The sequence below is a fragment of the Chaetodon auriga genome, chromosome 17 (assembly GCF_051107435.1).
Source record: "Chaetodon auriga isolate fChaAug3 chromosome 17, fChaAug3.hap1, whole genome shotgun sequence".
NCBI classification, from domain to species: Eukaryota; Metazoa; Chordata; class Actinopteri; order Chaetodontiformes; family Chaetodontidae; genus Chaetodon; species Chaetodon auriga.
Genome location: NC_135090.1, coordinates 3,898,005 through 3,924,718, shown reverse-complemented (window position 1 = coordinate 3,924,718; position 26,714 = coordinate 3,898,005). Strand labels below are relative to the sequence as shown.

The 26,714-nt window shown below is 44.0% G+C and overlaps 2 protein-coding genes across 4 annotated transcripts in view; both read left to right on the top strand.

The window, feature by feature from the left end:
* Positions 1-4,960, top strand: part of LOC143334893 (ubiquitin-conjugating enzyme E2 E2-like) — a 66,727-nt gene extending 61,767 nt beyond the window's left edge. Inside the window, exon 6 of the mRNA XM_076753859.1 lies at positions 4,207-4,960. Coding sequence (XP_076609974.1) covers positions 4,207-4,304 — 98 coding nt within the window. The 3' untranslated portion in view covers positions 4,305-4,960. The remainder of the gene's footprint in view (positions 1-4,206) is intronic.
* Positions 4,961-9,990: 5,030 nt separating this feature from the next.
* On the top strand, positions 9,991-26,641 carry LOC143334894 (ubiquitin-conjugating enzyme E2 E1-like). Of its 3 annotated transcripts, none has more exons than XM_076753861.1 (6): positions 9,991-10,072; positions 11,203-11,391; positions 11,900-11,950; positions 22,998-23,130; positions 23,671-23,818; positions 26,042-26,641. In XM_076753861.1, the coding sequence occupies exons 2-6, from the start codon at positions 11,210-11,212 to the stop codon at positions 26,137-26,139; spliced, it is 612 nt and encodes a 203-aa protein (XP_076609976.1). In that variant the 5' UTR covers positions 9,991-10,072; positions 11,203-11,209; the 3' UTR covers positions 26,140-26,641. The 3 variants fall into 3 exon arrangements, with proteins under 3 accessions (XP_076609976.1, XP_076609977.1, XP_076609978.1); XM_076753862.1 differs by having other exon boundaries at positions 10,065-10,380; XM_076753863.1 differs by lacking the exon at positions 9,991-10,072 and adding an exon at positions 10,134-10,980.
* The last annotated feature ends 73 nt before the right edge of the window (positions 26,642-26,714 follow it).

Sequence of the window (26,714 nt, the reverse complement as noted above, 5' to 3'; positions counted from 1 at the left end):
TCGGAAGATTTTCTTTCCCGTGGAGGCGGAGATCATTGGCATGCGGCTCATTAAAGCGGAGGAAGAGGATGGAATGACAGTTAATCAACCCTCCCAGGGCTGCCGTCCCTGCCGTCATGCCACATTGAACCCTGTATCACGCCCCACAAGCAGATTTCTACCTGGGGCATCCTGGTGGCTCATTGGGACTAAGCCACATGCCATGTCAGAGCATATCTAGGACTCAAATCCAGCCCGGGGCCTCTGTCGAATGTCATCCCTTTGCCTCCCTGCCTTTTCCTGTCTCGTCCTCTGTGGAACGTCCAAAAAGTAATCTTAAATTTTTAACAAAGCCAGAGGGATTCCTCTTCACTGATTTCTGCTGCAGCTGTCTGGGCCACATCATATATCTGGCTGATATGTGCTGATATTCGGCCAGTCTTTTATAATAAAGGTGTCTGCTTTTTCCCCTCAGTAGCTTCCGGGGTGTCAGTTTGTCAAACGTGTAATAACACCTGCCTCACCCTGCCTTAAAGGAAGGCTTTACAATCCAGATTGATAACAGAATATTTGAGATAAAAGCAGTTTATGTCCTCGGCTAGTGCAGCTCCGGTGTGCCCTCTGTACAACAACTAAAGTGGCTGAAAACAAAACGACAGAAAACAAACAGGGCTGAATATACCATCGAATCACTCAAACAGCGTAATCTGCTCTTATGATTGGTTCCACTGTTATGCCTCATTATCATCTGATTTTTGATCATCTGCTGCCTGGCTGCTTCCATACAATCTTTGTGAAGACCTCAGGGTTTCAAGTGAGTTCGAGCATGATGGTGTAGCATCTCGTTCATATGGAGTCAAAGGCAGTATAAGCCTCTGGGGGTATTTTCATTGACCATGGATGTACATACTCCATACTTCACCTGGGCGGTTCTATTGTCAGCTTGCCATTCTGGCACATGACAAAGCACTTCATTTCCTGAGCGATGTGTCCCCATATGTTTTCTCTTGTTCCAGCCCTGGTAGCTTATTAAAGCTCCTGTATATCATAGAGAATGGAAGAGCCATTGATCATGACAATCAGCTTTTCTCCCTTTTTGTTTGAAGTTAATTTACGTGGTTGTGCAGCAGGCAAAAACAAGCTGCTGCAGTGTCAGCAGGGAATCTAAGTGCGCGATTGGCTGTCTCCAGGTTGTTAGTCCTGCGTGTCAGATGACATGTGCGTAAAGTTGAAAGTTTCTCAGTTTTTCAGTTAGACTCATTGTGCAAAGCTAGCACGTTATTTGAGGTTGGATCCACAAACAATGGCATCCTGTTGGATCTCCAGTGTTAAACACTGACAAAGTACGAAGCATCGCTCAGTCGTCGCTCAGGTCAAAAGCTAGTCGTTCCAAATGACCACACTTGAAGCTGGGTCGAAAAGCCGGTCATTATTTGAGCGGATCATTGCTCAAATGCTGTTCAAGAAATTGTGTGAAGAATTCAACAATTGCAATCTTTGTTTTAGCCTTCAAAGCACAAATTGGTCAGAGGAGGAAAGAATAACATGCAGTCATTGAAATGATGATTCAGCAAACTTACTCATTCACAAGGTTTCCTCAACAAACAGCTCCGGCAGGACTTCTGTCTTCAGCTCAAGCTGTCACTGAAGAGGTCAGATGCCTCCAGCTTCAAGCCACAATCCTGTGATGTGTGCGGATCCATCCATCCAGAAATATGGTTCCAAGCCTGCAAAGCCCCCCATCATTGAAACCCTAGCAGGGATTAATGCGGAGGGGTGTTTGTGCTGCTTGCTCAGCCAAGCTCGTCACACTGCTCGGTCAGCAGGCCGAGCCCCGCAGGAGACGGTCTGAAGCCAGCAGAGTGAACGTGAGACTCGGGGAATTTGCTTTTCTCTCTGTCACCTCGCTGAGAAACTGACCAGCAGCACAACGAGTCGAGCATCAGCACAATCAATGGTGGCCGCTGACCGACGGGGCGTGCGTGGTGTACCAACAGACAGGACAGCACAGCTGCCGTCGGAGCCCATTATGATCACCTCTGATTTACAGCAGCAACGCACGTTTTACTGCGCCGTCGATAAAAGTGCCGGCCGCGGCGTACGTCATACGATACAAGCCTCACTTCAGACCACAGGAAAGATAGAGCTCCATTCGTTTGACTTATGGCTTTGCTGTGGTTTCCACTGGTTGTAATAAAATTCCCATGCATGCTGATGAGCCACAGTGGTCGGCTGCAGGTTTGCGCACCACTTCAGACTGTGATAGGCTGCGTCAGGTAATTGCGTGTTAGACAGCACCGTGTGGCTGTTTGTGCAAACATGCCGGATGTCCTAATAAATAAAATATCACAGATGTGGATTTTTGAAGGCTGTTGCTGAGATTACGTTTCGCCTCAGGAAATCTGTCCGTGAAGGTGTGAGATGTTTACATTATCGTGTGGCCATGACAAGGTTCAAGATCCCTGAAAACGATTTTTCAGGAAATTTCCTGTGTATCATTTTGGCAAAAATTTCTGCTTGTCTACAAGAATATTGACATCTGACAGCCTGCCATGATGTGGAGATGAACCTGTAGAACTGTTCTGTTGTAGTGTCTGTGGCAGGCTTCAGGAGTCATCTCATGACTCAGATCCGCTCAAGTGTCGCCAATGTAAAAGGTTTAAATCTTAACTATTAATGCAGCCAACTATCACCTGGGGCTGAGATGATTTGTTGTTTATCAATGAGGCAACTGACAGCTTTTTTGTTTTCCAAGCAAGAATGCCAACAAGAAACGCTGGTTCCTGCTCCTCAGTTTGGAGGATTCACGGCTTGTATGCATCTCACACAGTCGCTAACTGAGTGTGTTTAAGTTTGGAATTTTGGATTTGGCATTTTTGTGATGGAAACTTTTCACTGTTTTTGACACTTTATGGAAACAGTTAATGGAGAAAACCGTTGGCAGATCAATAATGAAAATAATCAACAGTTGCAGTTGCAACCGTTAGCATTTTGGACAATGTACTCTGATAATAAACATGGTTTTGATATCTTTAACCACGTGCTACCATGTCCCATATTAAACGTTCCTTCTGTGATGATTTTTAAGATGAAATTCGGTTGTTTGCTCGTGCTTTGACTCTTTGATTCTGAATCAACCTTTAGACTGTCATTGTAACACTAAACACCGAACGCTAAGCAACTCAGGATAGAGGTTAAAACATGTTTTTAAAGTTGTGTGTGACTTATAATCAGCAGTGCTCCCAGTAGACCACACACACATAAACTGACCAACTGACTCGTGCAGTCAGTGCAAACCACACTCTGCAGTATTAATATTCCCTATGTGCACTAATGAACTCAACCATTGCCTTGGTCTGTTTATAATATTGTTTACCTCTGCACCTTGTGTTTGTTGTTTGTTTTTTTTTGGTTATTGATGCTTCTTAATATTATCCTCTCTGCTGCTGTAACACTACAAATGTTCACTCTGTGGGATTAACTGATTTATCCAATCTTAATTTGCAGCATTCACTCAATTCAAATTAAGATTAATATTGAATCCGTTGATTAAAAGGAAATTCATTGACGACATCATTAATTGACAACACTTTTTGCTCGGATTAAATAAGCAACTTGAAGACCTCTCAGATCATCTAAGGATTAAAATCTGTTAAACCCACCGTGCACCACACTACCTGCTCAGCACCAAACTACAGAGAGACAAGGTGGAACTTTAGCAGCAAAAGGGCCAGATCTTTTTTTTTTCTCAGGAGTTGGTGGAGACCAAAACAAAGCAATCCGTCAGGTGGACACAAACGCATCACCAAATAACTGCTAATGTTGCTCCGTATCTGCTGAATGTGTAACTGAGCCATCTCATGCTAATATATGCACCAACACATCCTCACTGATGAAGGTGGTGATATGTCAGTGTTGTGTTTACAGCTTGTTTCACTGTGTTATTGCTGCTTTAAAGACAAAACAATTGATTGAAGTTGATTTTATTCTTCACCAATTAAGATTAATAGTTGAATTCATATTTCAGACAAGGAGAGCAAATTTCACAATAACAGCTATTTCAGAAACAGTGTCTGTCCACCATATTGGAGGTGCTGTAGACGGCACTAATTTTTCCAGGTCTGACTTCAAACAAAAGGCTGGATGCCCCGGTAAACACTGACGAGCTGCTTTGTTTCAAATGTTTGTTGCACTGCGTCTGACTGAGTCACTCCTCTTGTGTTACAGCCGACCCTCTGGTTGGAAGCATTGCCACACAGTACCTGACCAACAGAGCTGAGCACGACAGGATAGCCAAACAGTGGACCAAACGCTACGCCACATAGAGCAGCACGACACGTCCAGGACCCCTCACCCTGCCCAACGCACACACACACACACACACACACACACACACACACACACACCTCCCCTCCTCCGAAATCTATGGAAGCACACCCGCTCCTGTCATCCACCCTGCCCCCACCCCAGAGAAATGAACTGTTATTTGTTCCATGCTGACTTGAAAAGCTTCTTTTTTATACAAAGAGTCTATTGGGATTGTATTTTCCAATACACTGAATGTTGATATGGTCATGAAAAGCTTTAATACTGTTCTCGTTCTTGTCGTCGTTGTTCTTATTGTTATTGCATTGTTCATAACATTGTCGCCACCCTCGTCATCTTCTCTATCTAAAAGTGTGCGTGTATTATTCCCGTTTCATGTGATGGTTTCATGTAAAAATGATCATACTGAGTGAGTGCATTTAGTTTGCTTTCTTTCAGTGGTTCTACAGCTCATGGTCAATATTAGTGCATGGCATCAGGATATGTGTTCATGCAGTGGACATGTAGTCATGGTATTATTTCTGTCCCGGCAGAGTTCTGGCATGGAGTGAGCCCATCACCATGTATGACGAATAGTGGTAGTTTGCTGTACATTTAATGCCTTGTGAGAATACATACTCATTGAATACTCAATTAAACACTGGCTGTAATGTGACAGACCCTGCCTCAGTCTCGTGCTTTAATATGAGTGTGTGTGATTACAGTGTGTGTACATGCAGGCTCATCTCTCTGACCACTTCCTGTCAGAAATGAGTCTTCACGGGCTCACCACAGAGAGTAGAGATGAGATGGGAAACGCTTAACTTCGAGCATCTCACTTGAAAAAATGTGTCAGTGTGACATTTTACTACGTTTTTTTCATGTTCATATTCCGGAAACTTGAAATTAAGACTGGTTAGACATACAGTACATATGCAGCACTGTGTTAAAAAGCCACCAGCTGCCAGGAGAAAAAAATATTATACTTCAGTTATACTTTTTGAAGAATGTACTAAGTACACGTTGTGCCGTTTTTGTCGCCTTCAAGTTTACTCAAGTGGTACTCAAGTAGTCCTTGAGTACCACTTGAGTAATACCTGAGTATACTTGAAGTGTAAATAGTTGCTAAATTGGCACAACCTTTGACAAATTTGAGAATCAGGATTCCTGAGCATTCAAAGCACACTTACAGTACAATTGTATTGTATCACCAACCAACTGTTGGAAATATACTTAAATATACATCAAATGAAGGTAAATTAAAGTCCACTTCAATTAAGCATGCTAAAAGTGTTACAACGGACTTGAAAATGAGTACATTTTATTACTATAAAAAATATTTGTAATTTATTGCACTTTTTAAAAGCACGCTTAAGTATGATACAGTATTTTTTACTTTTACTTAACTCTGCTTCAAGTATTGCTTCAAGTATTGCAGAATTAGTATATTCACTTTTAATTCGAGCTTAATGGCATCTGTTTAGAAGTACACTTTTTCAAAGTATACATCAAACATACTTTAAATGGAGTACAAAAAGTAAAAGTGGACTGACTTTTCTGTCCTTAGGTTATATTCCTAACTCACTAAAGTACACCTTGACCTGGGCTGCTTTGTGTATTCTTGGACGTCACCAGCACCAGATTCATGAGGTTGAAGGATTATCGCCTGGCAGAATGGTGTGCAGTAAATTACAATACTGTGTAGAGGCATTTTAAAACTGACAGTCAACTTGGGTTCAAGTGAAACAGGAATTACGACTTTACATGAAGTGTGTTGTGAGGTGCCCTGCAGGACCGTCAGAGCAGCTGAGATCGACCTGCTTTGATGAATTAGATAATCAGCAGAACGCCACATTCAATCAAACCTTAAATGATACTTAACCCCATACCTACATTTTTATCACATTCTCCTCTTATTTTCCTTAATCCCGCATTCAAAACGTCTTTAGAATGAATTTAGAGTGCCTGAAGAGAACAACTATCCTGACACACACACACACACACACACACACACACACACATTATGTCACAGCTTTAATGTGTTGCAGGTTTTCATGAAAGCACCGTGGAGTGGACGTCCTCCCTCTGCTGTCAGTGGAACTGTCTTCATGATAGATGTTGGTGATGGACAGTCAACAGATAGATGTTCCTCTTTTTATTTCTCAGAAATCCTCCCTTGGCTCCTCTGTTACTGTCAGACAACAGCAGTCTGAGATGCTCGCTGGATTTTAGTTATTTGGTAATCAATATTTCTCGTATGTACTTAACCTTCCACAGAGTCCCAGACGTCCCGAGGGATGATATTTTTCTCTCTTGCTCGCAGAAGATAATAACAAGCAGAGACAGAACAAGATATTATCCGATATATCTTGTGAGCATAAAATAATAATCTTGTACTAACAAGATGTGAGATGACATCTTGTGAGCACACGGTCACACAAGTGGTCATCTTGCATGAGTGAGACCTCAATAATATTTGATAATATATCCCGTGTGCACAAGTTCACACAAGCGGTCAATTTTCACACTAGTTATTATCTTGGTTGAGCAAGATATTTAATATCTCACAAAAGATTTTATCTGAGCAAGACATGAGATAAGTTGTGTGTACGTTGTGTGTTGTGCGGCAACTTTGTGTGTATTCAAAACCGTCTTTTACATGACTGCTTCTTTCATGTCAATTTCTACTATCATTAGTAACTCCTACGTTTCCCAGAATGCCTTTTGATATCTCAAAGAGAAGAGGAATGAGCGTGCAGCTGGTTAACCAGGTGAATAGTGGGGTGTGTCAGTGATTGCAGCCTTTTCACTGACTGAAAACAGAACACTGAACAAACGACCACTTGTTGATGGCTCTCTTCGCCGCCGCTGAGCTCGCCTTGTTCTGAGCAGGAGACGGGCCTCTGCCGTGGCTCGCTCTCTGACTGCGTTGCAAAACCAGCAAAGTGGAGCAACAGCGGCAGAGTTAATTATGGTTGACACATCGAGAGGGGGAGGGGGGAGTCCTCGCCTCCCCTCCTCCCTTCCTTCCTCACACACTATGGGAGGAAGAGTCTGACAGAAAAGGAGAAGTCACTGATGCGTGGATAGTAATGTAACATTTGCAGTGAGAGGTAAGTGATCAATAGCAGTGAAAAGGCCAAAGTTGGCTGGTGAATAAAAATGGGCCCGGCCTGCATAATCATGTATATTATGCAGGTATAATGTGTTGAGTGGAGACGCTGTTTGTTTGCAGTTAGGACAGACGTGCTCTCAGTCTAGCAGCCAAAATGCCAAACAGGTCATTATGTCAAACAACACAGACAGCTTGTCCCAGACAGAGTGGCTGAAGACTCATTTTCATATCTTTTTAGATCAAGTTTTGCATATATGTTTTCAAGTCACTGACCACCCAAATATACAATAATGACCAAGCGTGCACACACACATTCACCCTCGGGCAGGACCGTACCCAGGACCAGGAAATACTGCGGCTGTGAGCCCAAGTCCCCCCAACGTGCTCCATAAAATTTCAACCAGACAGCATTTTTTAAAAATTCATGAGATGTTCATATGTAATTTATCAAACAATTGCAATTGTATTTCCTTTAAGTTCTGTTTTCCAATGTGAAGGTCTAAATGTGCTCAAAGACAAGAATAAAATTCAAGGCTGGATTTCCAGCTGGGAAAATCAGGCAGCTGCCCCCGTGGCCCCAGATCCTCAAGGGGCCCTAATGGCCATGTGGTGTTTGCCATAATTTGATTATTTGCTGAACTGTTGCTTAACACTTTAAACCACTTTCTAAACAGCCTTAAGGTGACACTTTCATTATCATATAAATGTGGGGCCCGATTTTCTAGAGGGCCCCAGGTTGACTTCATCCCTGGAAAGTAGTCGATATGTTATTGATTTGCTGTTGCTGTCTTAAACTAGTCAAATTTTAATATATTGAGTGTAAAAACATTGAAATCAGCCTATATATTACCCGACATGAATATTTTTTAACAGTAGAATGTCGGTAAAATCTGCAGAAAGAAGCACGGAGGAGTGGACCTGCGTGGCAGCCATGGCCCTGACCTCCAGGTCGCCCAAAGTTAGACTTTGGAACTGAACATGTTACCAGCTGTGGAGGGGTGATATGTGAGCTTCAGGCTATTAGAAAGATCCAAAATTCATTTCCATATTTCCTGTCAGATGAAGAAATGAAAATGAAATGAAGCTAGTTGTAATTCCCCTGTCACTTATCCCGAAACATCTCTGTGGAGCAGCTGGACTCAGGAGAGTTAGCGTCACGCTATGAAAATCAAATTAACGTGCCGCTTTATAACTCTGCACACCTTCCATGGCACCCATTTTGTTTAATGTTTATTTAACCTGCAACACATTTCACACGTCCGGCCACTTCATCACGCAGCATAATGGCCTTTTAAAACTGTCACTCCGCTCCTGGTTGGCCTGTTTTGCCTTGTGATACAAACTCAGGCTAATGGCGAACAGTAGCCTCGCTTTATTACTCCTCAGCATGCTGAGTGATAAACTACACGAGGGTCTGCTTTGTTTTTATCGTCACATCACGCCCCCTACATATCCCACACACATGATTCACAGTCTCAGTGTATTTTATACACAATTTGATATCTGATCAGTGGCGTTGTAAATGTTATTTTCTTTGAGTTCAATGGTGAACAGCGCTTTAAAAATGGCTTCTGTTCAGAGTCATGGCCAAACGTACAAGAATGGAGAAGCTAAGCATCAGTTTCCTCCAGTGAATGTGAACAGGTGCAGTGTTTAACACATGCTGCAGAGCTGGAAGTGAGGAGTCAAAGCTAAGTGTTAGGTCAGTGTTGGCCAGAGCCTCAGTCAGGTCTGAGGAAGTTCATGGCTCTCTTTTCCAAAAGGCCTGCTGCTCTTGAACTGCTCTTGACTTTGGCTTCCCTTCATTTTAGTTGAACTCTTCTGTTTTGTTTTCTACACTGTCTAATAACACCTCTATCTCTCTTTGACTTCACTGTTTGACTCTGACGCTGTGTTACACAGAGAAATGATGATCTCGATGACAATGTCAGGACGTCTGTTTGCTGCTGGACCAACACTTCCGGCTAGATGAGGCACGCGTCCAGCGGTAGCGTCAAGTTCTTGTTATTTGTTCGCTATAATCCCGGAAATAAGACTATTGAACCCTGCAAAATAAAAGCGTCAAACCTCGATTCACGACTCAAGCCGTCGATCCCTATTGTTTACTGATATTTACCCCTCACTTGGCGGCTCTTTGGACATGGGGTTTTCAAGGATTATGAAAGATTTTTTGACCGAATAAATATAACAATATTTTAAAATAGTTTGAAAATTCACATTTTTTTCTACAATTTTCAAGCAATATTTTGAACAAACAGCACGCTGAGCTCCATCATATATAGTTAACATGTTCTTGTCATTTTATTGCATTTTCTGCCTGTCTTACATTCATTTTATATTTTGCCTCTAAATATACTTCAGTTACTGTTGTGCACATGGTGCTGAATGCCTTTTCATTAATTGTGTAATAGAAGCTCAGTTTTTTCCAGGTAACATACTATACTATACTTGCTTTTGCTGCCTTGACACTTCAGTGTCCCTGCGTTCATCAGTAAAGCCTATCTTCTCTCGTCTTATCCTATCGCTATAACATCGCCGCCTTCATTTGGCTGGGCTTTTATTTTTAAGATGATGACCGGAAGATTACTTTCTCTTCATTGTGGGTGCTTTGACACTGGTGCGTCCAGGCGGCGGAGGCACACACACATAGGCTGTGCACACACACAAAGAAAGGTATCAAATACTAAATATTTGTATTACAGCGCATCATATCGTGACAGTTTGTGTAATGTGTGTCTTTTAGAGGACGGTGGGACTCCAAATGTATCCGTGCTATCGTCAAAGGAGAATTTAGGAGCCGGTCCATCCTGTGACTGGCTGCACTGAACTGAGATCAGCTGCATGTCGACGGATATAGCTTTAAAAATGCGAGGAAAAGCTTGAAGTGAATGGCGTGTTGTCTTTGTTTTGGACGTCGTAATTCGGGTCGAACGCGTTGGAAACAGTTTGACAGCGCTGTGGCTCCACGCTGACTTCCTGAGGTGAAACTTTGATTCGGCTGGAAATTGTTGAGGTGTGTGTTGAGGCTCCTGCCGACTGCGACATCGCCCCGTCGATGAATTCGTGCCTTTCGGTCCGACCCGGTGGACTCGGCGGAGAGCGGAGGTCCGCCGTGCCGTGAGTCGCTCGGCGGTGTCGGGCAGAAGTAGGCCTTTAGCCGAACTATTTCACCAAATGATTTCCTTTGTCGCAGCCCGACAAGGCTAAAAATACCGCCTGACTGCAAACATTAGCCGAGGTCAGAATTGAGCGTTATGAAAGAGGAAAACGCTCCGCCGATAAGCGCCGTAAGTTCCTCAATAACATCACACAGGAGCACTTTAACCTGCCGGATCCACAGAACCCGAACAGTCCAGGCCTGGCGTTTAAACGACGGAAGCGTGTTTGGAGTCCGTGACAATAGCCTTCATGTGCGCTGTGCACGTATGAAGACGACAAAAATGAAATAAAACCATGAAATCTCAACTTTAAACGCTCACCAGCATCCGTTTCTGCTTTAGAAGACGTTATGTGGGACCCTCAGGTGGACCCTCAGACAGCTGTCCGTTTCAGTAGATCTTAACCTAACGTGGTGCACACAGGTCAGTGCTGCTCACAGGTATTTCAGGGGAAAACAGGAGTTTCTGCAGCGTTACTGAACAGTTTTTGGAGTGCAGCCTGAAGTTTGGAGCAGACTGTCGTGACCTGCTCCTAAACAAGGCTCACCAGTTAAATGTTAGGTTTTTTAAATGGGGTTCAGTGTGGAGTTGAGGTTACAGAGGAAAAACCTTATCTCTAAATCTCATTTGTGTTTGTTTCCCCAGGCTCGGTATGTCGGATGAAGATTCCCGTGCCAGCACCAGCTCTTCCTCCTCTTCATCCTCAACTCATCAGCAACAGCAACAGCAGCAGCAGCAGCAGACGCAGACACAGGACGCAAACCCCTCAAAGAAACGAGAAAGCAAAGTCAGCATGAGCAAGACCTCCAAACTCCTCTCTACGAGTGCTAAAAGGTGAGCTGACCCACGGTGAGACCAGGATCAGTCTGTGATGACACATTCCAGCTTTCGTTCTCCCTCCTTTCAGGTTTGATTTTACTCAGTTTAAAGCTTTACAGCTGCAGTTCATCAGAGATTTGCTGCCACTTATTCTCAGGACTGATGTTCAGTGTGTTGAAGGAGCATGAATCACTTTAGCCAGCAGCTAGAGAAGCAGGACATGGAAAGACCTCAGATCACTTTACCAAAACAGGACGAGTGTCCAGCATTAAGAGCTGCTGAGTGTCCCGTCTCGTGTATGTCATTTCAGTAATTGAGAGGTGTGTTTCTTTTGAGACATTTCTGTCAAAAAAAAAGCTTTTCAAGCTTGTAGTTTGACACAGAATAAAGGTCTTTTGCTGCATAGCAGCCTTTCCTCGTGTCCATCAGGCCTCCTCTGCCTTCTATCCGGGCTTTGAGTTTGGATTTACAGTGTGTGATCAGAGCTCAGCTTTTGATGCGTGGCTTTTATTTGCTTTTGCAGAATTCAGAAGGAGTTGGCCGACATCACATTGGATCCACCGCCAAACTGCAGGTGAGTGAATGAGCGTGCGGCATGGCTTCCTGGAGAATTATTAACGTGTCATTAGAAACATCTGGGTCAGTGACATGAGCGTGTTTCAGTGGGAGTGTGCTTGTTTTGGAAATGAGGATATTTAGTCTGTTATGAGAAATTAATTCGAGCAGTCTTTCATGTGGGCGTCTTGAATGTGAAGGTTGGAAAGCTCCTTGGGTCTTTATGCCTCAGTGTCTTTTCTGTTTGCACTTCTTAAGACTTTTCAGTGTATGATGAGCAGAGCGCCAGGCTTACCCTTCATTACCTATTTAGAAACATCTCAGCCAAGGTTATCTCTTTGTTTTGTATTGCTCTTTTCACACCTCAGTGGGATATTACTGAGCGTTACACCTGAATACTGTATTGATACTCACTGAAATGTTTGTGGCAAATGTAAAGCACTGAAATGAGATTGTAGACCATTATGTGTTGTTATAACGGCAGACCTCAGGTCCAGCTGCTTGTCTTAAGAAATCTAGAACTGAGACGTTTGGCTTCTGTACTTAAATGAAAAACACGCCTGTGCTTCTTAAAGCAAGGTGTCGTGGGAAGTCTTGTTTGTGTCGGCGCTCATTGAAACGCCTCAGTCGGTATCAGCAGTGTCTGAACAAGCTGTCGGAGGTGAACGGTGGGTTCATAATGACGACTGTAGCTGGTGAATGTGCACCGCTGTAGCCAATCAGCGCTCAGGTTGCGCTGCGAACGCTCGGCCACAGAGGGTCTGGGCTGTGTCTTCTTGCTGTTGGTGGTCTTGCTCTGTATTACCGGTGCAGGTGAAGTTGGGTCAGGTGGGAGGGGGTGTGAGACGAAGACGGATTGTGATCAGAATTGGCGGACTTTCCCGTGAAGCGTTGAAGCTCTTTATATCATGTTTCAGCTCATCTCCTTAAAAACTCTGAATCTGGACCTCCAGGATTCAGAGCTGTGAGGCGTCCTGTCAGTCTGCAATGCTAACGTTAGCTTAGCTTTCGTTACTATTTAGCTGTTGTGAATAAAGACAGCAGCTCTTCTAAATGTTCTGATTATATGTGAATATTACTGAACGATATGTGTAAGGTTGATGTAATAAAGTGAGATCACTTGAGTGTGCACCTTGTCCTGCGCGTGAGCATGTTCAACCCGGGTTTGCTTGCCTGGAAAACACATCTCTTGCAAATGAAACAACTTTTCTGTTTGCCCAGTTTTGTCAGCTTGACTTGGCTTTCAAACAAGCCCAGCAGGCTGCGACGCGTGTCTTGAAAATGAATTATCACCACGTGTTACACATGTTAGAGGTACAACAAGATTGCACAATGCATCTGAGACACAGAGCCGAGTGTCTGTTTGTTATGTGCATCCGGGTTGGATGGATTGTGTTGTGTCATTGAAGTGAAGCTGTTGCAGTGTTGTGTTGACACACTCTTGCTACAGTGAGGATCCAGTACAGAGGCAGGAGTTGGAGAGAGGCGTTCAGGGGGAGCCTTGACGGCCCTCCTGGAGCGTCTTCTAACAGCCCTGGTACCTTGAAGCGGTGAAAGGCCTGCTGCTGAGGTGTGTGTGTGTGTGGACTGCAGGTCATGATGTGGAGACCTCAAAGACGAGCTGATTGCATGACACTGAGCTGAAAACCAGGAGTTACGCAGCCCGGACCCAAAACAAACTTTTAGACCATGAACCGTTGCCACACAGGAGCTGCGTCAGTCAACACTCCTCAGTGTGAGTGACTGAGAGACACACATGCATCTCAACTTCAGGAACATTTGCACTGTAAGTGTACCCCCAAACCCCCCCGGGGGTGTCTCAGATTAACCCCTCACCCTGAAGGCTCTGACAGCTTAGTGAGAAAAAGGACTTGATGAATGCAGGATTGTTGACATGAGGTCTGGTTGTGAAGTTCTGTTTTGAACAAGAAACCGTTTGACTCTTTAAACCTGAATCAGGCTTTAAATGCTGCACCGCAGACCAAGATGCCGATTAGATTAGATCAAACCAGGTCGGTCGCACAGATTCTGCTTGAAAAAGCAAAAATCTGGTCAGATTTTGAACAACCCACAGATGTCACAAAGTTACTTTTCAGTCTTCAGTACTCTGTCAAGTATAAAGCAGTATAACGTGTATGTAGAATCCAGTCCAAGTACTTCAGCAATGCAGTAAAAACCATGAAAAGAAAGTCAAGATCAGCAAGGGTTTCTTCTCAATTGTGACCATGAAAAATGACCCTGCTTTTCAACATCTAAAGCTGTTCTTTTTTTTTTTTTTTTTTCTGAGATCAAAGTCTTTCAGTGCGCAGCAACACACCTTAACAATTATTCCAGTGAGGGTGTGTGTGTCTGTGCAAAGCCTGTATGTCACTGTCTGAGGTGTTTGTCATTGTCCTGGAGTCAAACCTTGACACTTGAACATATACCGGAAGTTTAGTTTAGCCAGCGTAGTCAGTGTCATCTGCAGCTCTCATGAACGCTGACAGATCTGCATTTTCATGCATCTCTGTGGTTTATTCTGAGACACCTGAGTGCAACAGATACTCCTCACCTGACCGACTGAAGTGAAGGAGGAATCGTCTCCAAGCGTGCGTGCTGCGGCCGCACCCTGACTCATTTATCCGTCTTCCTCACCGGCGGCGTGGAGAAAGGCCCCATCCCTTCGCTTTGCTCCGTTCCACTTGGTGAAAACCCCTCTATTTAGCTCCACGTGCAGAAAAAGGGGAATTTTTCGTGGATTTTGGTTCCCTTTGCTTCATTTAGCCCACAGTCTGCTCGTTAGGGTATGAGCGGAGCTGGCCAGCTACGCCTTGCAGATGCTGTTTAATGGATTACACATCGATGAGTCAGTTGGTTGTCGTCTCATTTCTCTGGAGGTTGTCTCGGGCCCCGCCGCTCTTAAAATGGACACTGGCAGATGAAGAAAAGACTTATCCTGACGAGTTTCCATTATCAGCTGCAAACACTGTTTTATGAGCATTACAGGGCCGAGCCTTTCATCTGTCATTTATCAAAATCTAATTATGCTGCACACAGGGAATGCCGAGCAGGCCCTCTTTTATTTTTCTACTGCCTCGTTGCCACTTAAGTGTGAACTGCAGACATCACAGGCCCCCCCCACCCCCCACCCCCCCACCCCCCCGTGTTGCTTTTATTCACCATGTTTTATCCCTTCTTCCTCTTGTCCAGCTTCTTCATTTACTGCTTGCTTCCTGACTCTCGCGCTTTGTTCTCTCCTCCTTCCACTCTGCCTTCTCGCGCTGCCGTTCACAGTATCTCCTCTTAAGATGCTGCCCTCGGGTGTCAGTCAGATTCCTGACATTCCAGGGTCGGAGCTCATGACAGCGAAGGAAAGTTAGACGCTGTGTACAGTGAGCTAATTGGTGTTAAGCAGGGCCGGACAGATACGGTGGCTTAAAGACAGTTATTAATATTTTTAGCTTGAACCATTTGGAAATCACTTAATTTTTTTTCATCGTGTGTGTGTGTGTGTGTGTGTGTGTGTGTGTGTGTGTGTGTGTGTGTGTGTGTGTGGAGTGAGAGTCTGCCAGGCCTGGTGTGAGCCATCTGAGCTGCATGTGATCCCTCGCTGGTGCTAGGAGCAGTGTCTCCACGCACACACACACACACACACACACACCTCTGCAGTGTGTTACCAGCTTGCGTGTTTGACACTACTGAGGTTTTCTCAACTGCTTCTTCATATCTATAAAAAGCCTCGTCCCTGGAGAGGAAGTGGCTGGCCTGTTCGCCGTTGTTACTCTGAGCTGCTGCTGCTGCTGTTGCTGCTGCTGCTGCTGCAAAGATGGAAGTTTGAAGAAGTTTCCCCTCTGCGTGCCAGGTTTGAGGTGGGCAGCAAGGGGAAGTCGATGTTTCACTGTGTGTCCCGTCGGCTGCAGGTAGAGCCAACTATCAAACTTGAATGCTATTTTTGGAACACACTGAAATGTGTGCGTAGAATTTAACATATTTATGCGTGTCAAGTTTAACGTGTCGCAGTGCGGAAGTTCAGGTGTTATACCAGCAGGAGGACGCAGACGTCTCAGAAGCTGTCCGGCTGTAGTCGTCCTGATGGCGACAGTGCTGGTAGTTTCATTTGTTCCTCGCTGTAGCGCCCCCACCAGGTCAAAACCTCCAGCTGGACATGAGAGAAGTCAGTTGGGCTTTTGCTGGCAAATGTTCATGCTCACAAGGGGACAAACCATGTGGAGACTGATGACCCTTGACTTTTCCTCTAGCGCCACCCTCAGGACAGCATTCACAGTGTGGCATCGTGGCTCGTCGTGGTGTTTCTTCCGTCTTTACCGCAGGCTGCAGTGAACAGGGCAGCCACTAGATGTGGCTGATGGGGCTTTACATTGAAATTTTCATTTGACTTCATGTCATGAACATCAGTTTGATTATTTTTCTATAGCATTTTGCCTGCATTTGCATTTCTTTACATTAATATTAGAATAAGCTTCTTGTCTTGATATTGATGTGATCCGTTTCACTCAGGCCTAACAATAAAATTCAGTCTGTGTGGGCTGAATCTTTGTTTCAGAGGAGGAATACGAATGTTACCATATGATATTCATCCTGCACTGTCCTCATAAAGCACTGAGAGAACCTTTGCAGGCTGATTGCCATTGTATTAAATTGGCGAGGTGGGAGGGGGTGAGTGTGTGGCGCTGTCGCGTGGAGTCTCTTCAGCACTCAAGAGAAGTGGAGTCGTTATATTGCCTCAGTGAGGCAGCTTATTACCGTGTTTCTCCTTGTCATCATAATACCATCGCAGGACAGACAGCGGTGATTGAAAATGAAGCCCAGTGTGTAGCCCTGATGGAAGTGTGTGTGTGTGTGTGTGTGTGTGTGTGTGTGTGTGTGTGTGTGTGTGTGTGTGTGTGTGTGGCGAGATGAGACTGGCTAAGGTGGACTGAGAGTAAAGACGTCATGAGACAGTGCAAAGTGTTGAGATGGAGAAAAATAGATTCATTGAAATGTAAGTGATGGCAGGAGCATGCTCAGTACAGAGGGAAGAACGTTTAAAGAACGGATGCATGTTGACCTGTCGTCATCATCGTCATCATCATCATCATCATCATCATCATCTGTGAGGCTTTCACACCGAGGGCTCAACGTGCAGCACATCTCCTCTGTGTTTCACTTCATGTTCCTATTCAGTCAAAACTGTAAAAAAGAAAAATTCCAAAGTGTTTATTTCTCTGCAGTGATGATGTCAGTACTCAGATTTGATTGGAGCAGCATCTGTGTGGGCAGGTGTTATTAAAAATGAACGACACGTCACCTCAATGCTGCATTCAAAGACCGGGGTTCATGCATTATTCCAATATGTTTCACCAGGTAAACAAAACCTAGATCAGCTTCTTTTGCTGTCCTTTCTGTTTGGAGCAGCTCGTTAGCTGTGAAAACAGATCCAAACCAGATATTTTTGGTTAATTAGTTGAACGATTCTCTTTGTATTAATATTTCTGGATTTTATTCAGATGGAGCTGTCAGCAGAGGTGGCTCCGCTTTCATGTTGTCAGTTGTTTGTTGTCTTTTTCGTGGTTCTTTCTGGCCAGTGGCAGACAGAGTAGCTGTCACAGCTCCCTTCATCTCCACCGTGGAACTACACGTCAGAGGCTGACCTGTTTCTTCCCATTCAGCGGCTCTTAATTACAGCCTGAACGATGACGACGTGGTCGTGGCATTCAACCGGCCCATGTTCCTCTGTGACTTTGTGCGTCGCTCCGTGTCATGATTTGAGATCTGTGGCTCGCTGTGGGCTTTAGTTTTGACAGTCAGCAGCTGCTCATGTAAAGCATGAAAAGGAACGACTAATGAGAATTTCGGGGTATTTGAGGGTGAGACGCTGCACATTGAACCTTTAAGGTGAGCACGCTGGAGCTCATTGTGGCTGCTGCAGATGAATTCTGTGGGCTGACTGAACGTATTCATCCTCCGCTGTGCCGCAGTAGTCTGTTTTGGGTAAACCGCTGTGTGCCTGTTTGAAAGGTTAAAGGCTTAGAAAAAATAAAACGGCTGAAATGTCAGCACTCTTCTTGCAGTGTGTGTGTGTGTGTGTGTGTGTGTGTGTGTGTGTGTGTGTGTGTGTACGTACACAGAGGCCGCAGAAGAAGCCCCCCTGATATTGAAGTGAATGACAACAGTGAGAGCGTGGCGTGTTACCGGCTCACACAAAGCGCCGGGTAGCCTTTGTGTGTGTTGGGGGCAGGTGCGGAGGAAGCCCAGGCGCTCTCTGTGGCTCCTTTGTGAATGTGAGACGCCTCTGTTGTCAGGTGAAAGAAACCTCGGTTTGGATGATTCACTGGAAAATGATACAATATCTATTCTTGGTGTGACAGCGGGTCCTGACTGAGGTCTCGTGGTGTGAACCGGTATATTAGCAGGTCCGGGCTCTCCTGCAGGAATGCTGGTAGCTCAGTGTAAATGAACTGCGTTCCTCTCGGGGACATGTGGTATGTTTTTATACCGCAGGGTGCTTCTCCTCACTTATTTTCACATCTGGAAAGCGCACCATGGCTTTGCCCTTGAATATTGTGATCTGGCGCTGTGCTCCTTGTTTGGTCAGCATTTGCATGTCCTCTGTAGTAGTAACTGAGATTGAGCTTTTTTAGTGTTTTGTATAATACAACCTTTCCATTAATTTTCAGCATGAATTATCTTTATATATTTTAGTGGTTCCCAAACGTGGGTGAACATTTTTAAAATGTATTTTACTTCCCTTAAATCTGTTAAAACAAAAAGCATGTAACATGTGACATAGCGTTACAAGAGCCACCAGCCTAACAGCTTGACAGCTAGTGTTGTATTGGATGCCTCCAGGTTTATTTTTGGAACCCTTTCAGGATGGTTGACCGCACGTCCATCCACCACATAGCGATCTTTAGCTGCACACAGCCCCCCTGTGCCCACTGCATTCACCTCCTGTGACAACAAACACAATAGCTAGATTTTGTCCCTTTCAGTGTTGAGCACTGGCAGCTAAGTGTCAGTCAGCACAGCGCAGCGCAGCGTGGAGCAGGTGTAGTATATGACAGTACACTGAGGGCTGGAGCTGTGTTATATGGAGAAAGTATGTGATGTGTTCGATCACAGGATGCTGAACAGGGCCTCCTGTGGCTGCTTTCAAATAAAAACCTTCGACAGGTGTCTCCTTGCATCGTGTCAAGCTTTCATTAGATCCCTGACAGTCAAGGCTGGATTACCCAACATGCAAAGTGGGCAAGTGCTCCAAGGCCCAAAGGCTCCATGTGCAGTGAGCGGCAAATACTTTGTTAATTTGTAGACTTGCAGATGGGTTTGGCAATACTGGATGTCAACTGAAACCCAGCATGAAGTGAGCTGATGAAGGCCTTGAGGTGACAGCTACAGTATTTGCTACCTGAGTAAAAATGTGGTTTGTAGACCTGTTACTATTCCAGTGCTGAACTTTTCATGGCGTGTATTCCTCAGTCACTTTGTGCTCAGTCTGACTGCCTAACACCTGCACACATTGCCTTCATGACCCACTACTATCTTGATTCATCATCATCACCACATCTTTGACTGTTTTATTTTCTCTGATAAATGACAGGTCCTTGGGGTCTCTGGTGGGTTAATCTGGCCCTGCTGATGGATGCAAGGCTTGTAGTGTGAATAGAAATTTTGGGGGTAACCCTTAAAGCAGCTGTACTCTGTAGATTTTCTGGCTTTGAGAGTGAGCAATGTGGACTTAATCGCATCTCAAGACACCATAAAGGAGAGTAAGAGCCACAGCACGGATCTATAAATGTGGACTGCTCTGATCTCATGGCCGCTCATTTTCTGCTGAACTTCATATGGCAGTAACAGTAAATGTTTTACATTTACGTCTGCAGCTCCGCTGAGGACATGGAGGTGATTTAGGTGTCTGTCCCAGCAGTGATTTGAACTCTTCGGCTTTGGGAGCCGTCTAAAGATTGGAAAAACTTGTGAAGATCTCGTTTTTTTTCTGGCAGTCAGCAGCCTGAAGCCTGGACTACTATCGAGCTTTAGATTTGGGCAGAGTGGTGCATTTTACTCCACTGTCGTTACAGCATACAGAAGCCACTTAGACTTACACAAGCAGTATGTGGAGTAACTGCTTGTGTGTTCGAAATCGGATTCACGCTCTGAATTATTCTCTGAATTTCTGCGCCTAAATAATGAATTATTGTGTGTTCATTTAAAATCCTCACATCGTTTCCGTGTCTAAATACTGCATATTGCTGTCCGCTGCATTTTGAATGAGCCAGTGAAAGACGTCTTTTCTTTTTGTCCGCCAAACATGCTTTGAGAGCCTTACTTGTGTAAAAATGAAACGGCAAACTGGAAAGTGTAGTTTGGAGCGCTTCATCAGGCAGTCAATTATGTGAAAACATCTCCACCATTAAACGCTAACAGAAGCCGCTGTTGACTTAGTGCGTTGCTGCTGTTGAATCAGGGCTCTCATGGAGCGGCTGGCGTCGTCGGCTTCACCGCCACAGGCAAATAAAGTCCTGAGGATCCTTTTCTTTTTATCACTTTCCACTCTGTTGGCGTAATGACTGTCTTTGTTGGCACTCCATTGTTTTAATGAATTACCAATAAAGTGACACGGAATAGATTCTGACTGAAAACATTACAAGAATGCTCGTTGTATAGACATTTCAGCAGAGGTTGGGTTCATTAGCTGGTGCAACAGCAGCGTCGGTACATGGAAGATAAAAGGTCAAAGGTGAAGGTAGTCTGTGTACCAGGGCTGTGATTTCAAACCTTTATCAGCCAGTGGAGGCTGCACTGCAAGTGTTTGGTCTTGTGAGGCAGCAGAAGAAGAAAGTGCAATGTTGATATCTGTCTTAATATTTCGGGAGGGAGCCCAAGCATGCAGACTGAGGACCATTAAAGCTCTGTGAGGGTGAGACTGGAGACCCTGACTCCAGGTGACTCGGACTCGCCTGCTGTGAGACAGACTCCAGTTACCTGAGACCAAAAAAAAAAAAGCTGAGTACGTTTAAGCGTGACCCATAAATATTCACAGATGCTAAATTTGGGTATTTTTCCTTTTGGAGCTTTGCCAAACTGTCATGAATAATTAATCACATAACCAGGATGCACGCAACGTCTCCATAATGCACACTCGGAGCTGCAGCTGCTGGCACCAGAACAAAATGAAGAATTTGGCCTTTGATTAAAAACAGTCTTTAGAGGAGCAGCTCCGTGTTTCCTCTCCTCACATCAAGCATGTGGCCTGTTTGCCTCCCCGCTGCTGTGATCATCGTGTTTTGTCAAATATTTAAGACTGATATTAGTAGATTTTCATTAATTGTATTAATTATTCAAAATAGGTTATTTTCATGCTGTCCGCCCTGTTGTAAACAAGGTGGATGCAGCCTGTAAACACACCGCCAGGGCATTGTGCTGCACCCTCCTCAGTGTGACTGTTAACTGTTAATACTGAAATTGAAGCTTGTTAAGATGACGTCTGTGTGCATCCAGCCAATTACGATTCACATGGACTTTGTCCATCATGACACAAGCCTGTGTGTCCCTCCAGAGTCAGAGTCTGATGTTTCTGTCTTTATTAAATCCTAGATTTATGATCCGTCTGACGTTTGAAATTTAAGCTTGGCTCCTTAGTTCTGCTGTGAATTCTGCTGCACTAAAATTTGAAGTTATCTGATCTAGTTCTGGATTTGTCTGCCTCTGGGTACGATCTGCCTTTTCTCCTCATGTTTTCTTCTATCTCCACCTCCACCCAGACTCCAGCCCCTGCTGCAGTTACTTGTTTGTGCGAAGCAGGACTCAAACTATATTCCCTCATATAGAATCCTGACAGTTTGACTCCACCTCTTAGTGAACGTGCTGCTTTCTGACGCTTTCTTCACTCACATTTGGAAACATCAGCGTGTCCTGTGTTGGTCGTAGTTGTTTGGCTCTGAGGAAAACAGAAAGTGATCTGTTTGTCTTTGCAGCAGTGTTGGAAACAGCTGGAACACCTGGAGACACTGGGGGGTTTGAAAAGTTCCCTGTTTCCACTTGAACTGCAAAAAATACATTTGAGATGAAGTTTAGCTTGAATTCATTCATTTAACAACTGTTATACTGACAAGAGCTACTCGTTAAACCTGACCTCGAGTAATGCTCGTTTTTTTTTCACCAGTAACAGTTTCAAATCTGATCCCTAATCCTAATTCCCAAAACAGATGGGATGCTGTGTGAAACAAATAAAACAGGATGTGAGAATTTATTAATCATTTTTGACGTATAAATAAATATATAAATACAATATATTTAATGCTTTACTCATCAGCTTCCCTGATTTTTGTAAATATCTGCTCGTCTGAGCAGCTAAAGACTGGGAAAGATGTGGAATGCTCCAAAAACACCTGTTTGGAACATTCCACAGGTAAACAGGTTGATTGGTAACAGGTGATAGTATCATGATTGGGTCTGAAAGGAGCATCCTGGAAAGACTCAGTCGTTCACAAGCCAGGATGGAGAGAGGTTCACCACTTTGTGAACACATGAATGGATAAAACAGATTAATACACGGGCTCAGGAACTCTGTGAAATTGTTGTTGATTGTTGTTATTTATGTTTTGCACAGCGTCACAACTGTTCTGGAATCGGGGTTGTGCTTTTAGATTTTTATGTGAATGAATTGATGAGTGAAGCATTTTGAATTGATAATCATCACAGCTTCAGCTGAATGTTTTGTTTTAATGACTTGCACCAAAGCAGAGATGTGGAGCACTTCATTTTATGTACTTTGTGTTCGGATTGATCTGTTTGTCTCATACAGATGCTCTGATTCATTACATTATTTCCAGTTTTGTCTCAAAGACTTGAGTTGGACTTGGTCCAAGAGACCTAGACCAGCTCAGAGTCAGAGCTCAGAGGAGCTGCTGCTGAAGGAAGAGGTTTTTTTATTGAAAGTCTCTACTTAGAAATGAAAATCATTGTCCCACAGTCACATAATTGAAGTGTTGTGGTGAAGTCGGGCGATTGAAGATATTTTCATCTGTGTGGTTTTGAAACATCCAACTGTTAATCTAGAGTAAATGTTTCCTGTGTGCTGACAGCGCTGGCCCTAAAGGAGACAACATCTATGAGTGGAGGTCGACCATCCTGGGCCCTCCAGGCTCCGTGTACGAGGGAGGAGTGTTTTTCCTGGACATCGCCTTCACACCAGACTACCCCTTCAAGCCACCCAAGGTGAATTCTGCATGGTTGTTAGCAGCCAGAAAAGCCTGTTGTGTAAATCATGGCACAGATGGCTGTGTTTACAGGGGTTATCATTTCCATATCTTCCACTAGAGGGCACCCCTGCACTTTGGAATGCAGCTAAGTGAAATCAGGAGCTCATACTTCAATCTGAATTCCCTGGGCCTCTGTAATACATGTCATCACTCAGTCCTGATACTTGTAATTCTCTCCTTTTTAGGGAGCAGCTGTCACAACCAAACTGCACTCAAAAAATGGCGAATTTTCCTCTAACCCCTAAACATAGACACCTCATATCATACAACCTGACTGCTTTAATGTACAAACTGTGAGGCAGTCATTCATTACAGTTATAAAGTTCTCATTGTTTAGATTGGCCAGATGCTGCACAACAGGCGAAAAACACAGAGCACAGCAAGACAAGAGGAACACCAAAACTGTTATTTTTTACATGGAGTTCAGCATATAAGGGAAGAGAAAATGGAGGAAAAAGTTGCTGAATACACACTCATCTTTTCTGTGTGTGTCCAGGTGACGTTCCGTACGAGGATCTACCACTGCAACATCAACAGTCAGGGGGTGATCTGTCTGGACATCCTGAAGGACAACTGGAGTCCTGCCCTCACCATCTCCAAGGTCCTACTGTCCATCTGCTCCCTGCTCACTGACTGCAACCCTGGTGAGACACACACACACACACACACACACACACACACACACGCACTCTGCAATAATAAATAATACAGTCAACTCTACAATTTGGTGGCACCAAATCCTGATGTCACCTGGGGCACCACAGTGGCTGGAGTGGCAGCACCGTCAGCAGGCTGGCAGGAGAGACGCCCTGTGGTGTGCCGGGATATTCTAACTGAATTATAAGCAGGATAAGTGTGACGGGTAAAACATAGAGTCGTGTAGGCTGATATACTGTAGGAATATAGTGTGGTGAAACAAACAGTCAAATCTTTGTATTAAACAGCCACATCTGATTTGACTGGCAAAATTCAGAGTGAGTCCAGCTCGAGTCACATCATGGCGACATACTGTTCTACAAGACACATCCAAATAGACAGAACGGTGGTTTATTTCTGTGGTTTCAATGCGGCGTGATGCAGGATGCACGCAGCATCACTGGATGATTGACGGGTAATTCGTTGTCAGGCCGCGCCTCAGAGCGACCGGCCCACAGGGATTTCTCCCCCTGGGCCCCCCCCCTGCGCTGATTGAGTGGACTTTATCTGGGAATGATTCAGTCCTTTGTTAAATGCTCCTTGTGTTTACCTGCCACTGTGGCTGGGAGGCTGATCAGATTCACCCACCACTTCACCACTCCACCCACTCTAGTTCTACCAGTATGAAATAAATGTTTATTCTGTCATTTCTACAAATGTGTACTTAAAATAATAAAATAATGACTGCATAATATGGGTTTGCAGCTCATCTCATAGACTGAAGTAACTCAGTATTTTTCCTTTGAGTCTTATCTGCAGTAAGTCTCCTTTGACCTTGGATTTCAAAGGACAGACCATAAAACTCTCATAGGCAGCTCTACATTCATTACAGGACTCCCCTTAAAGCATTTCAAGATTCACTTCATTAAATCTACTCTTGATTCCAGCTTATATCACAGAGCTTTCTAGTCTTATATCTCCAGCCTGTTATGTGTTCACACTGCCTGAACTAAAGCCTTTAGTGAATATATATTTATTGAGATTTACTGCACCATTGTGGCTCTTTAAGTCATCCTCTTACTTTAGCTGAAGGTTCCTCTTAACTTTACAGTAACTGTATAATTATGCAGTTACTGTTGCAGGTATTTGATAGATGAAACCAGAATGAGGCCTCAGCAGTGATTATATGAATATGACGATCATCAGGGATTTGGCCATAGTGTTAATACAAGGGGAGATATCTCTTCAGTATGTTTTAGTCGGCCATTGTGGATAATAATAGAAATAAATAGAAAATAATGAATAAATGAGCAGAACTGGTTTTATGGCACTGTGGGGATTTTTTTTTTCCAGTTAGGTGAATTTCGTTTCATTTTTCATGTGTTTGTAGTTCGAGGTAATTTGATTAAAATCAGCATTATTTAGAAATATGGACCCACAGCTTTGATAAAGTGAATTTAAGTTTGTATATATGAATGTTACAGTTGGCCCATATTAGCAAACATTTTAAAGAACAACAGATTTAAGAACTTGTCTTAACTAATTTAAATTAGAATTAAAATGCATTTAGAAATCAATTTTTCTGAACTTGTATGAAAAATGGAAAAACAAAAATGTATTCAAGTCTTTAAAGGTTCCATTTACGACATTTAAAACCACTAGATGACGCTCTAGAGCACCAGTAAGCGAAAGGAAAGGCCTCACTGGCCACACCTCTCCCCCAACCAGAGGCAGCCGTGAAGTTGCTCACCAGACTCCATTTAGAAAATCAGTAATTTTACCTCACAGATCATCATAAAACTCTTTAAAACTTGACAAAATAAAACTCACCAAAACCTTCTTGGTTAATCTTTCCACTGTTCCAACAATCACCAGCTCTGGTTTGGTTGGATTGAACTCTTAATTCTCCAAGTTAGAGGTGAAGATATTCTGGCACTACATGCTGCTTTTCCCACTGTTCATGAGGAATGTATCCAGCATGAAAAGTAGGTATTTCGTTGATCTGCCAAATGACTTAAATCCATGTAGCCTGCTAGCTTTCCTGCTGCATGAGCTACCTCAAACATGAAGCATAAGTAAAGCATGCGTTTCGTTGCAGTAGTTTGATGGTTTCAGTTGAATACTGCAGCTGGATGCTTTGAGCTGCACTCTGCCGTCCGGCTCTCACAGGGCTGTGTGGGAGAACAAGCCTGCAGAAGGACTGATGAGACGTTGTGTTTATCTGTTCCCAGCTGACCCTCTGGTCGGAAGCATCGCCACACAATACACAACAAACAGACCTGAACACGACAGGATAGCCAAACAGTGGACCAAACGCTACGCCACATAATCACCAGAGGAGCTGCTGGTTAGACGACTTGGGGATGTGGGGGCGTCGACTCGGGAGGCGTGGCTCCCGGTGGAGGAGGGAGGCAGGGCAGGTAGAGGGGCGGGTGGATTTTTATCTTGGAATTGAAGTCTTAACTCCTGACATTTTGTTGTTTATTGTATTTTTTAAGTTATCTGCGGCCCAACTATAATCACATCTGGCAATAATGCATTTAGTGTTTTCTCTTTGAATTCTTAGCTTGTGCTTGAAGATGGACATTAATACTAAACTGCTAGAAGAGATGTGTCACAGCATGATTCCCAGTCAATTAATCAGTGTAAATTCTCACATGTATAAGTTCCAGTTGGTGTTTGCTTCCCTCTCCAAACTCCTGCTCTTTGAAAAGGTGTTTGACACATGTAGACATGTTTAGATATGGATGGATATTGGTTGTGATTTGTGTTCTGTACTGATAAAAAGCTGTTCTGTTTTCTCCCTTAAGAATTAAACATGACCAACTGAAGCGTCTGACTTTGTTCGCTCATTTGTATCATCACACACGAGATCGTCTGCAGGAAGAACCACCGGAACAAGCT

What these genes read in the sequence shown, in the direction of transcription:
- LOC143334894 (XM_076753861.1), top strand. Translation starts at nt 11,210, where the DNA reads ATGTCGGATGAAGATTCCCGTGCCAGCACCAGCTCTTCCTCCTCTTCA. An exon ending in ACCCCTTCAAGCCACCCAAG is followed by an intron (nt 23,131 to 23,670) that starts GTGAATTCTGCA and finishes GTGTGTGTCCAG; the next exon opens with GTGACGTTCCGTACGAGGAT. An exon ending in GCTCACTGACTGCAACCCTG is followed by an intron (nt 23,819 to 26,041) that starts GTGAGACACACA and finishes ATCTGTTCCCAG; the next exon opens with CTGACCCTCTGGTCGGAAGC.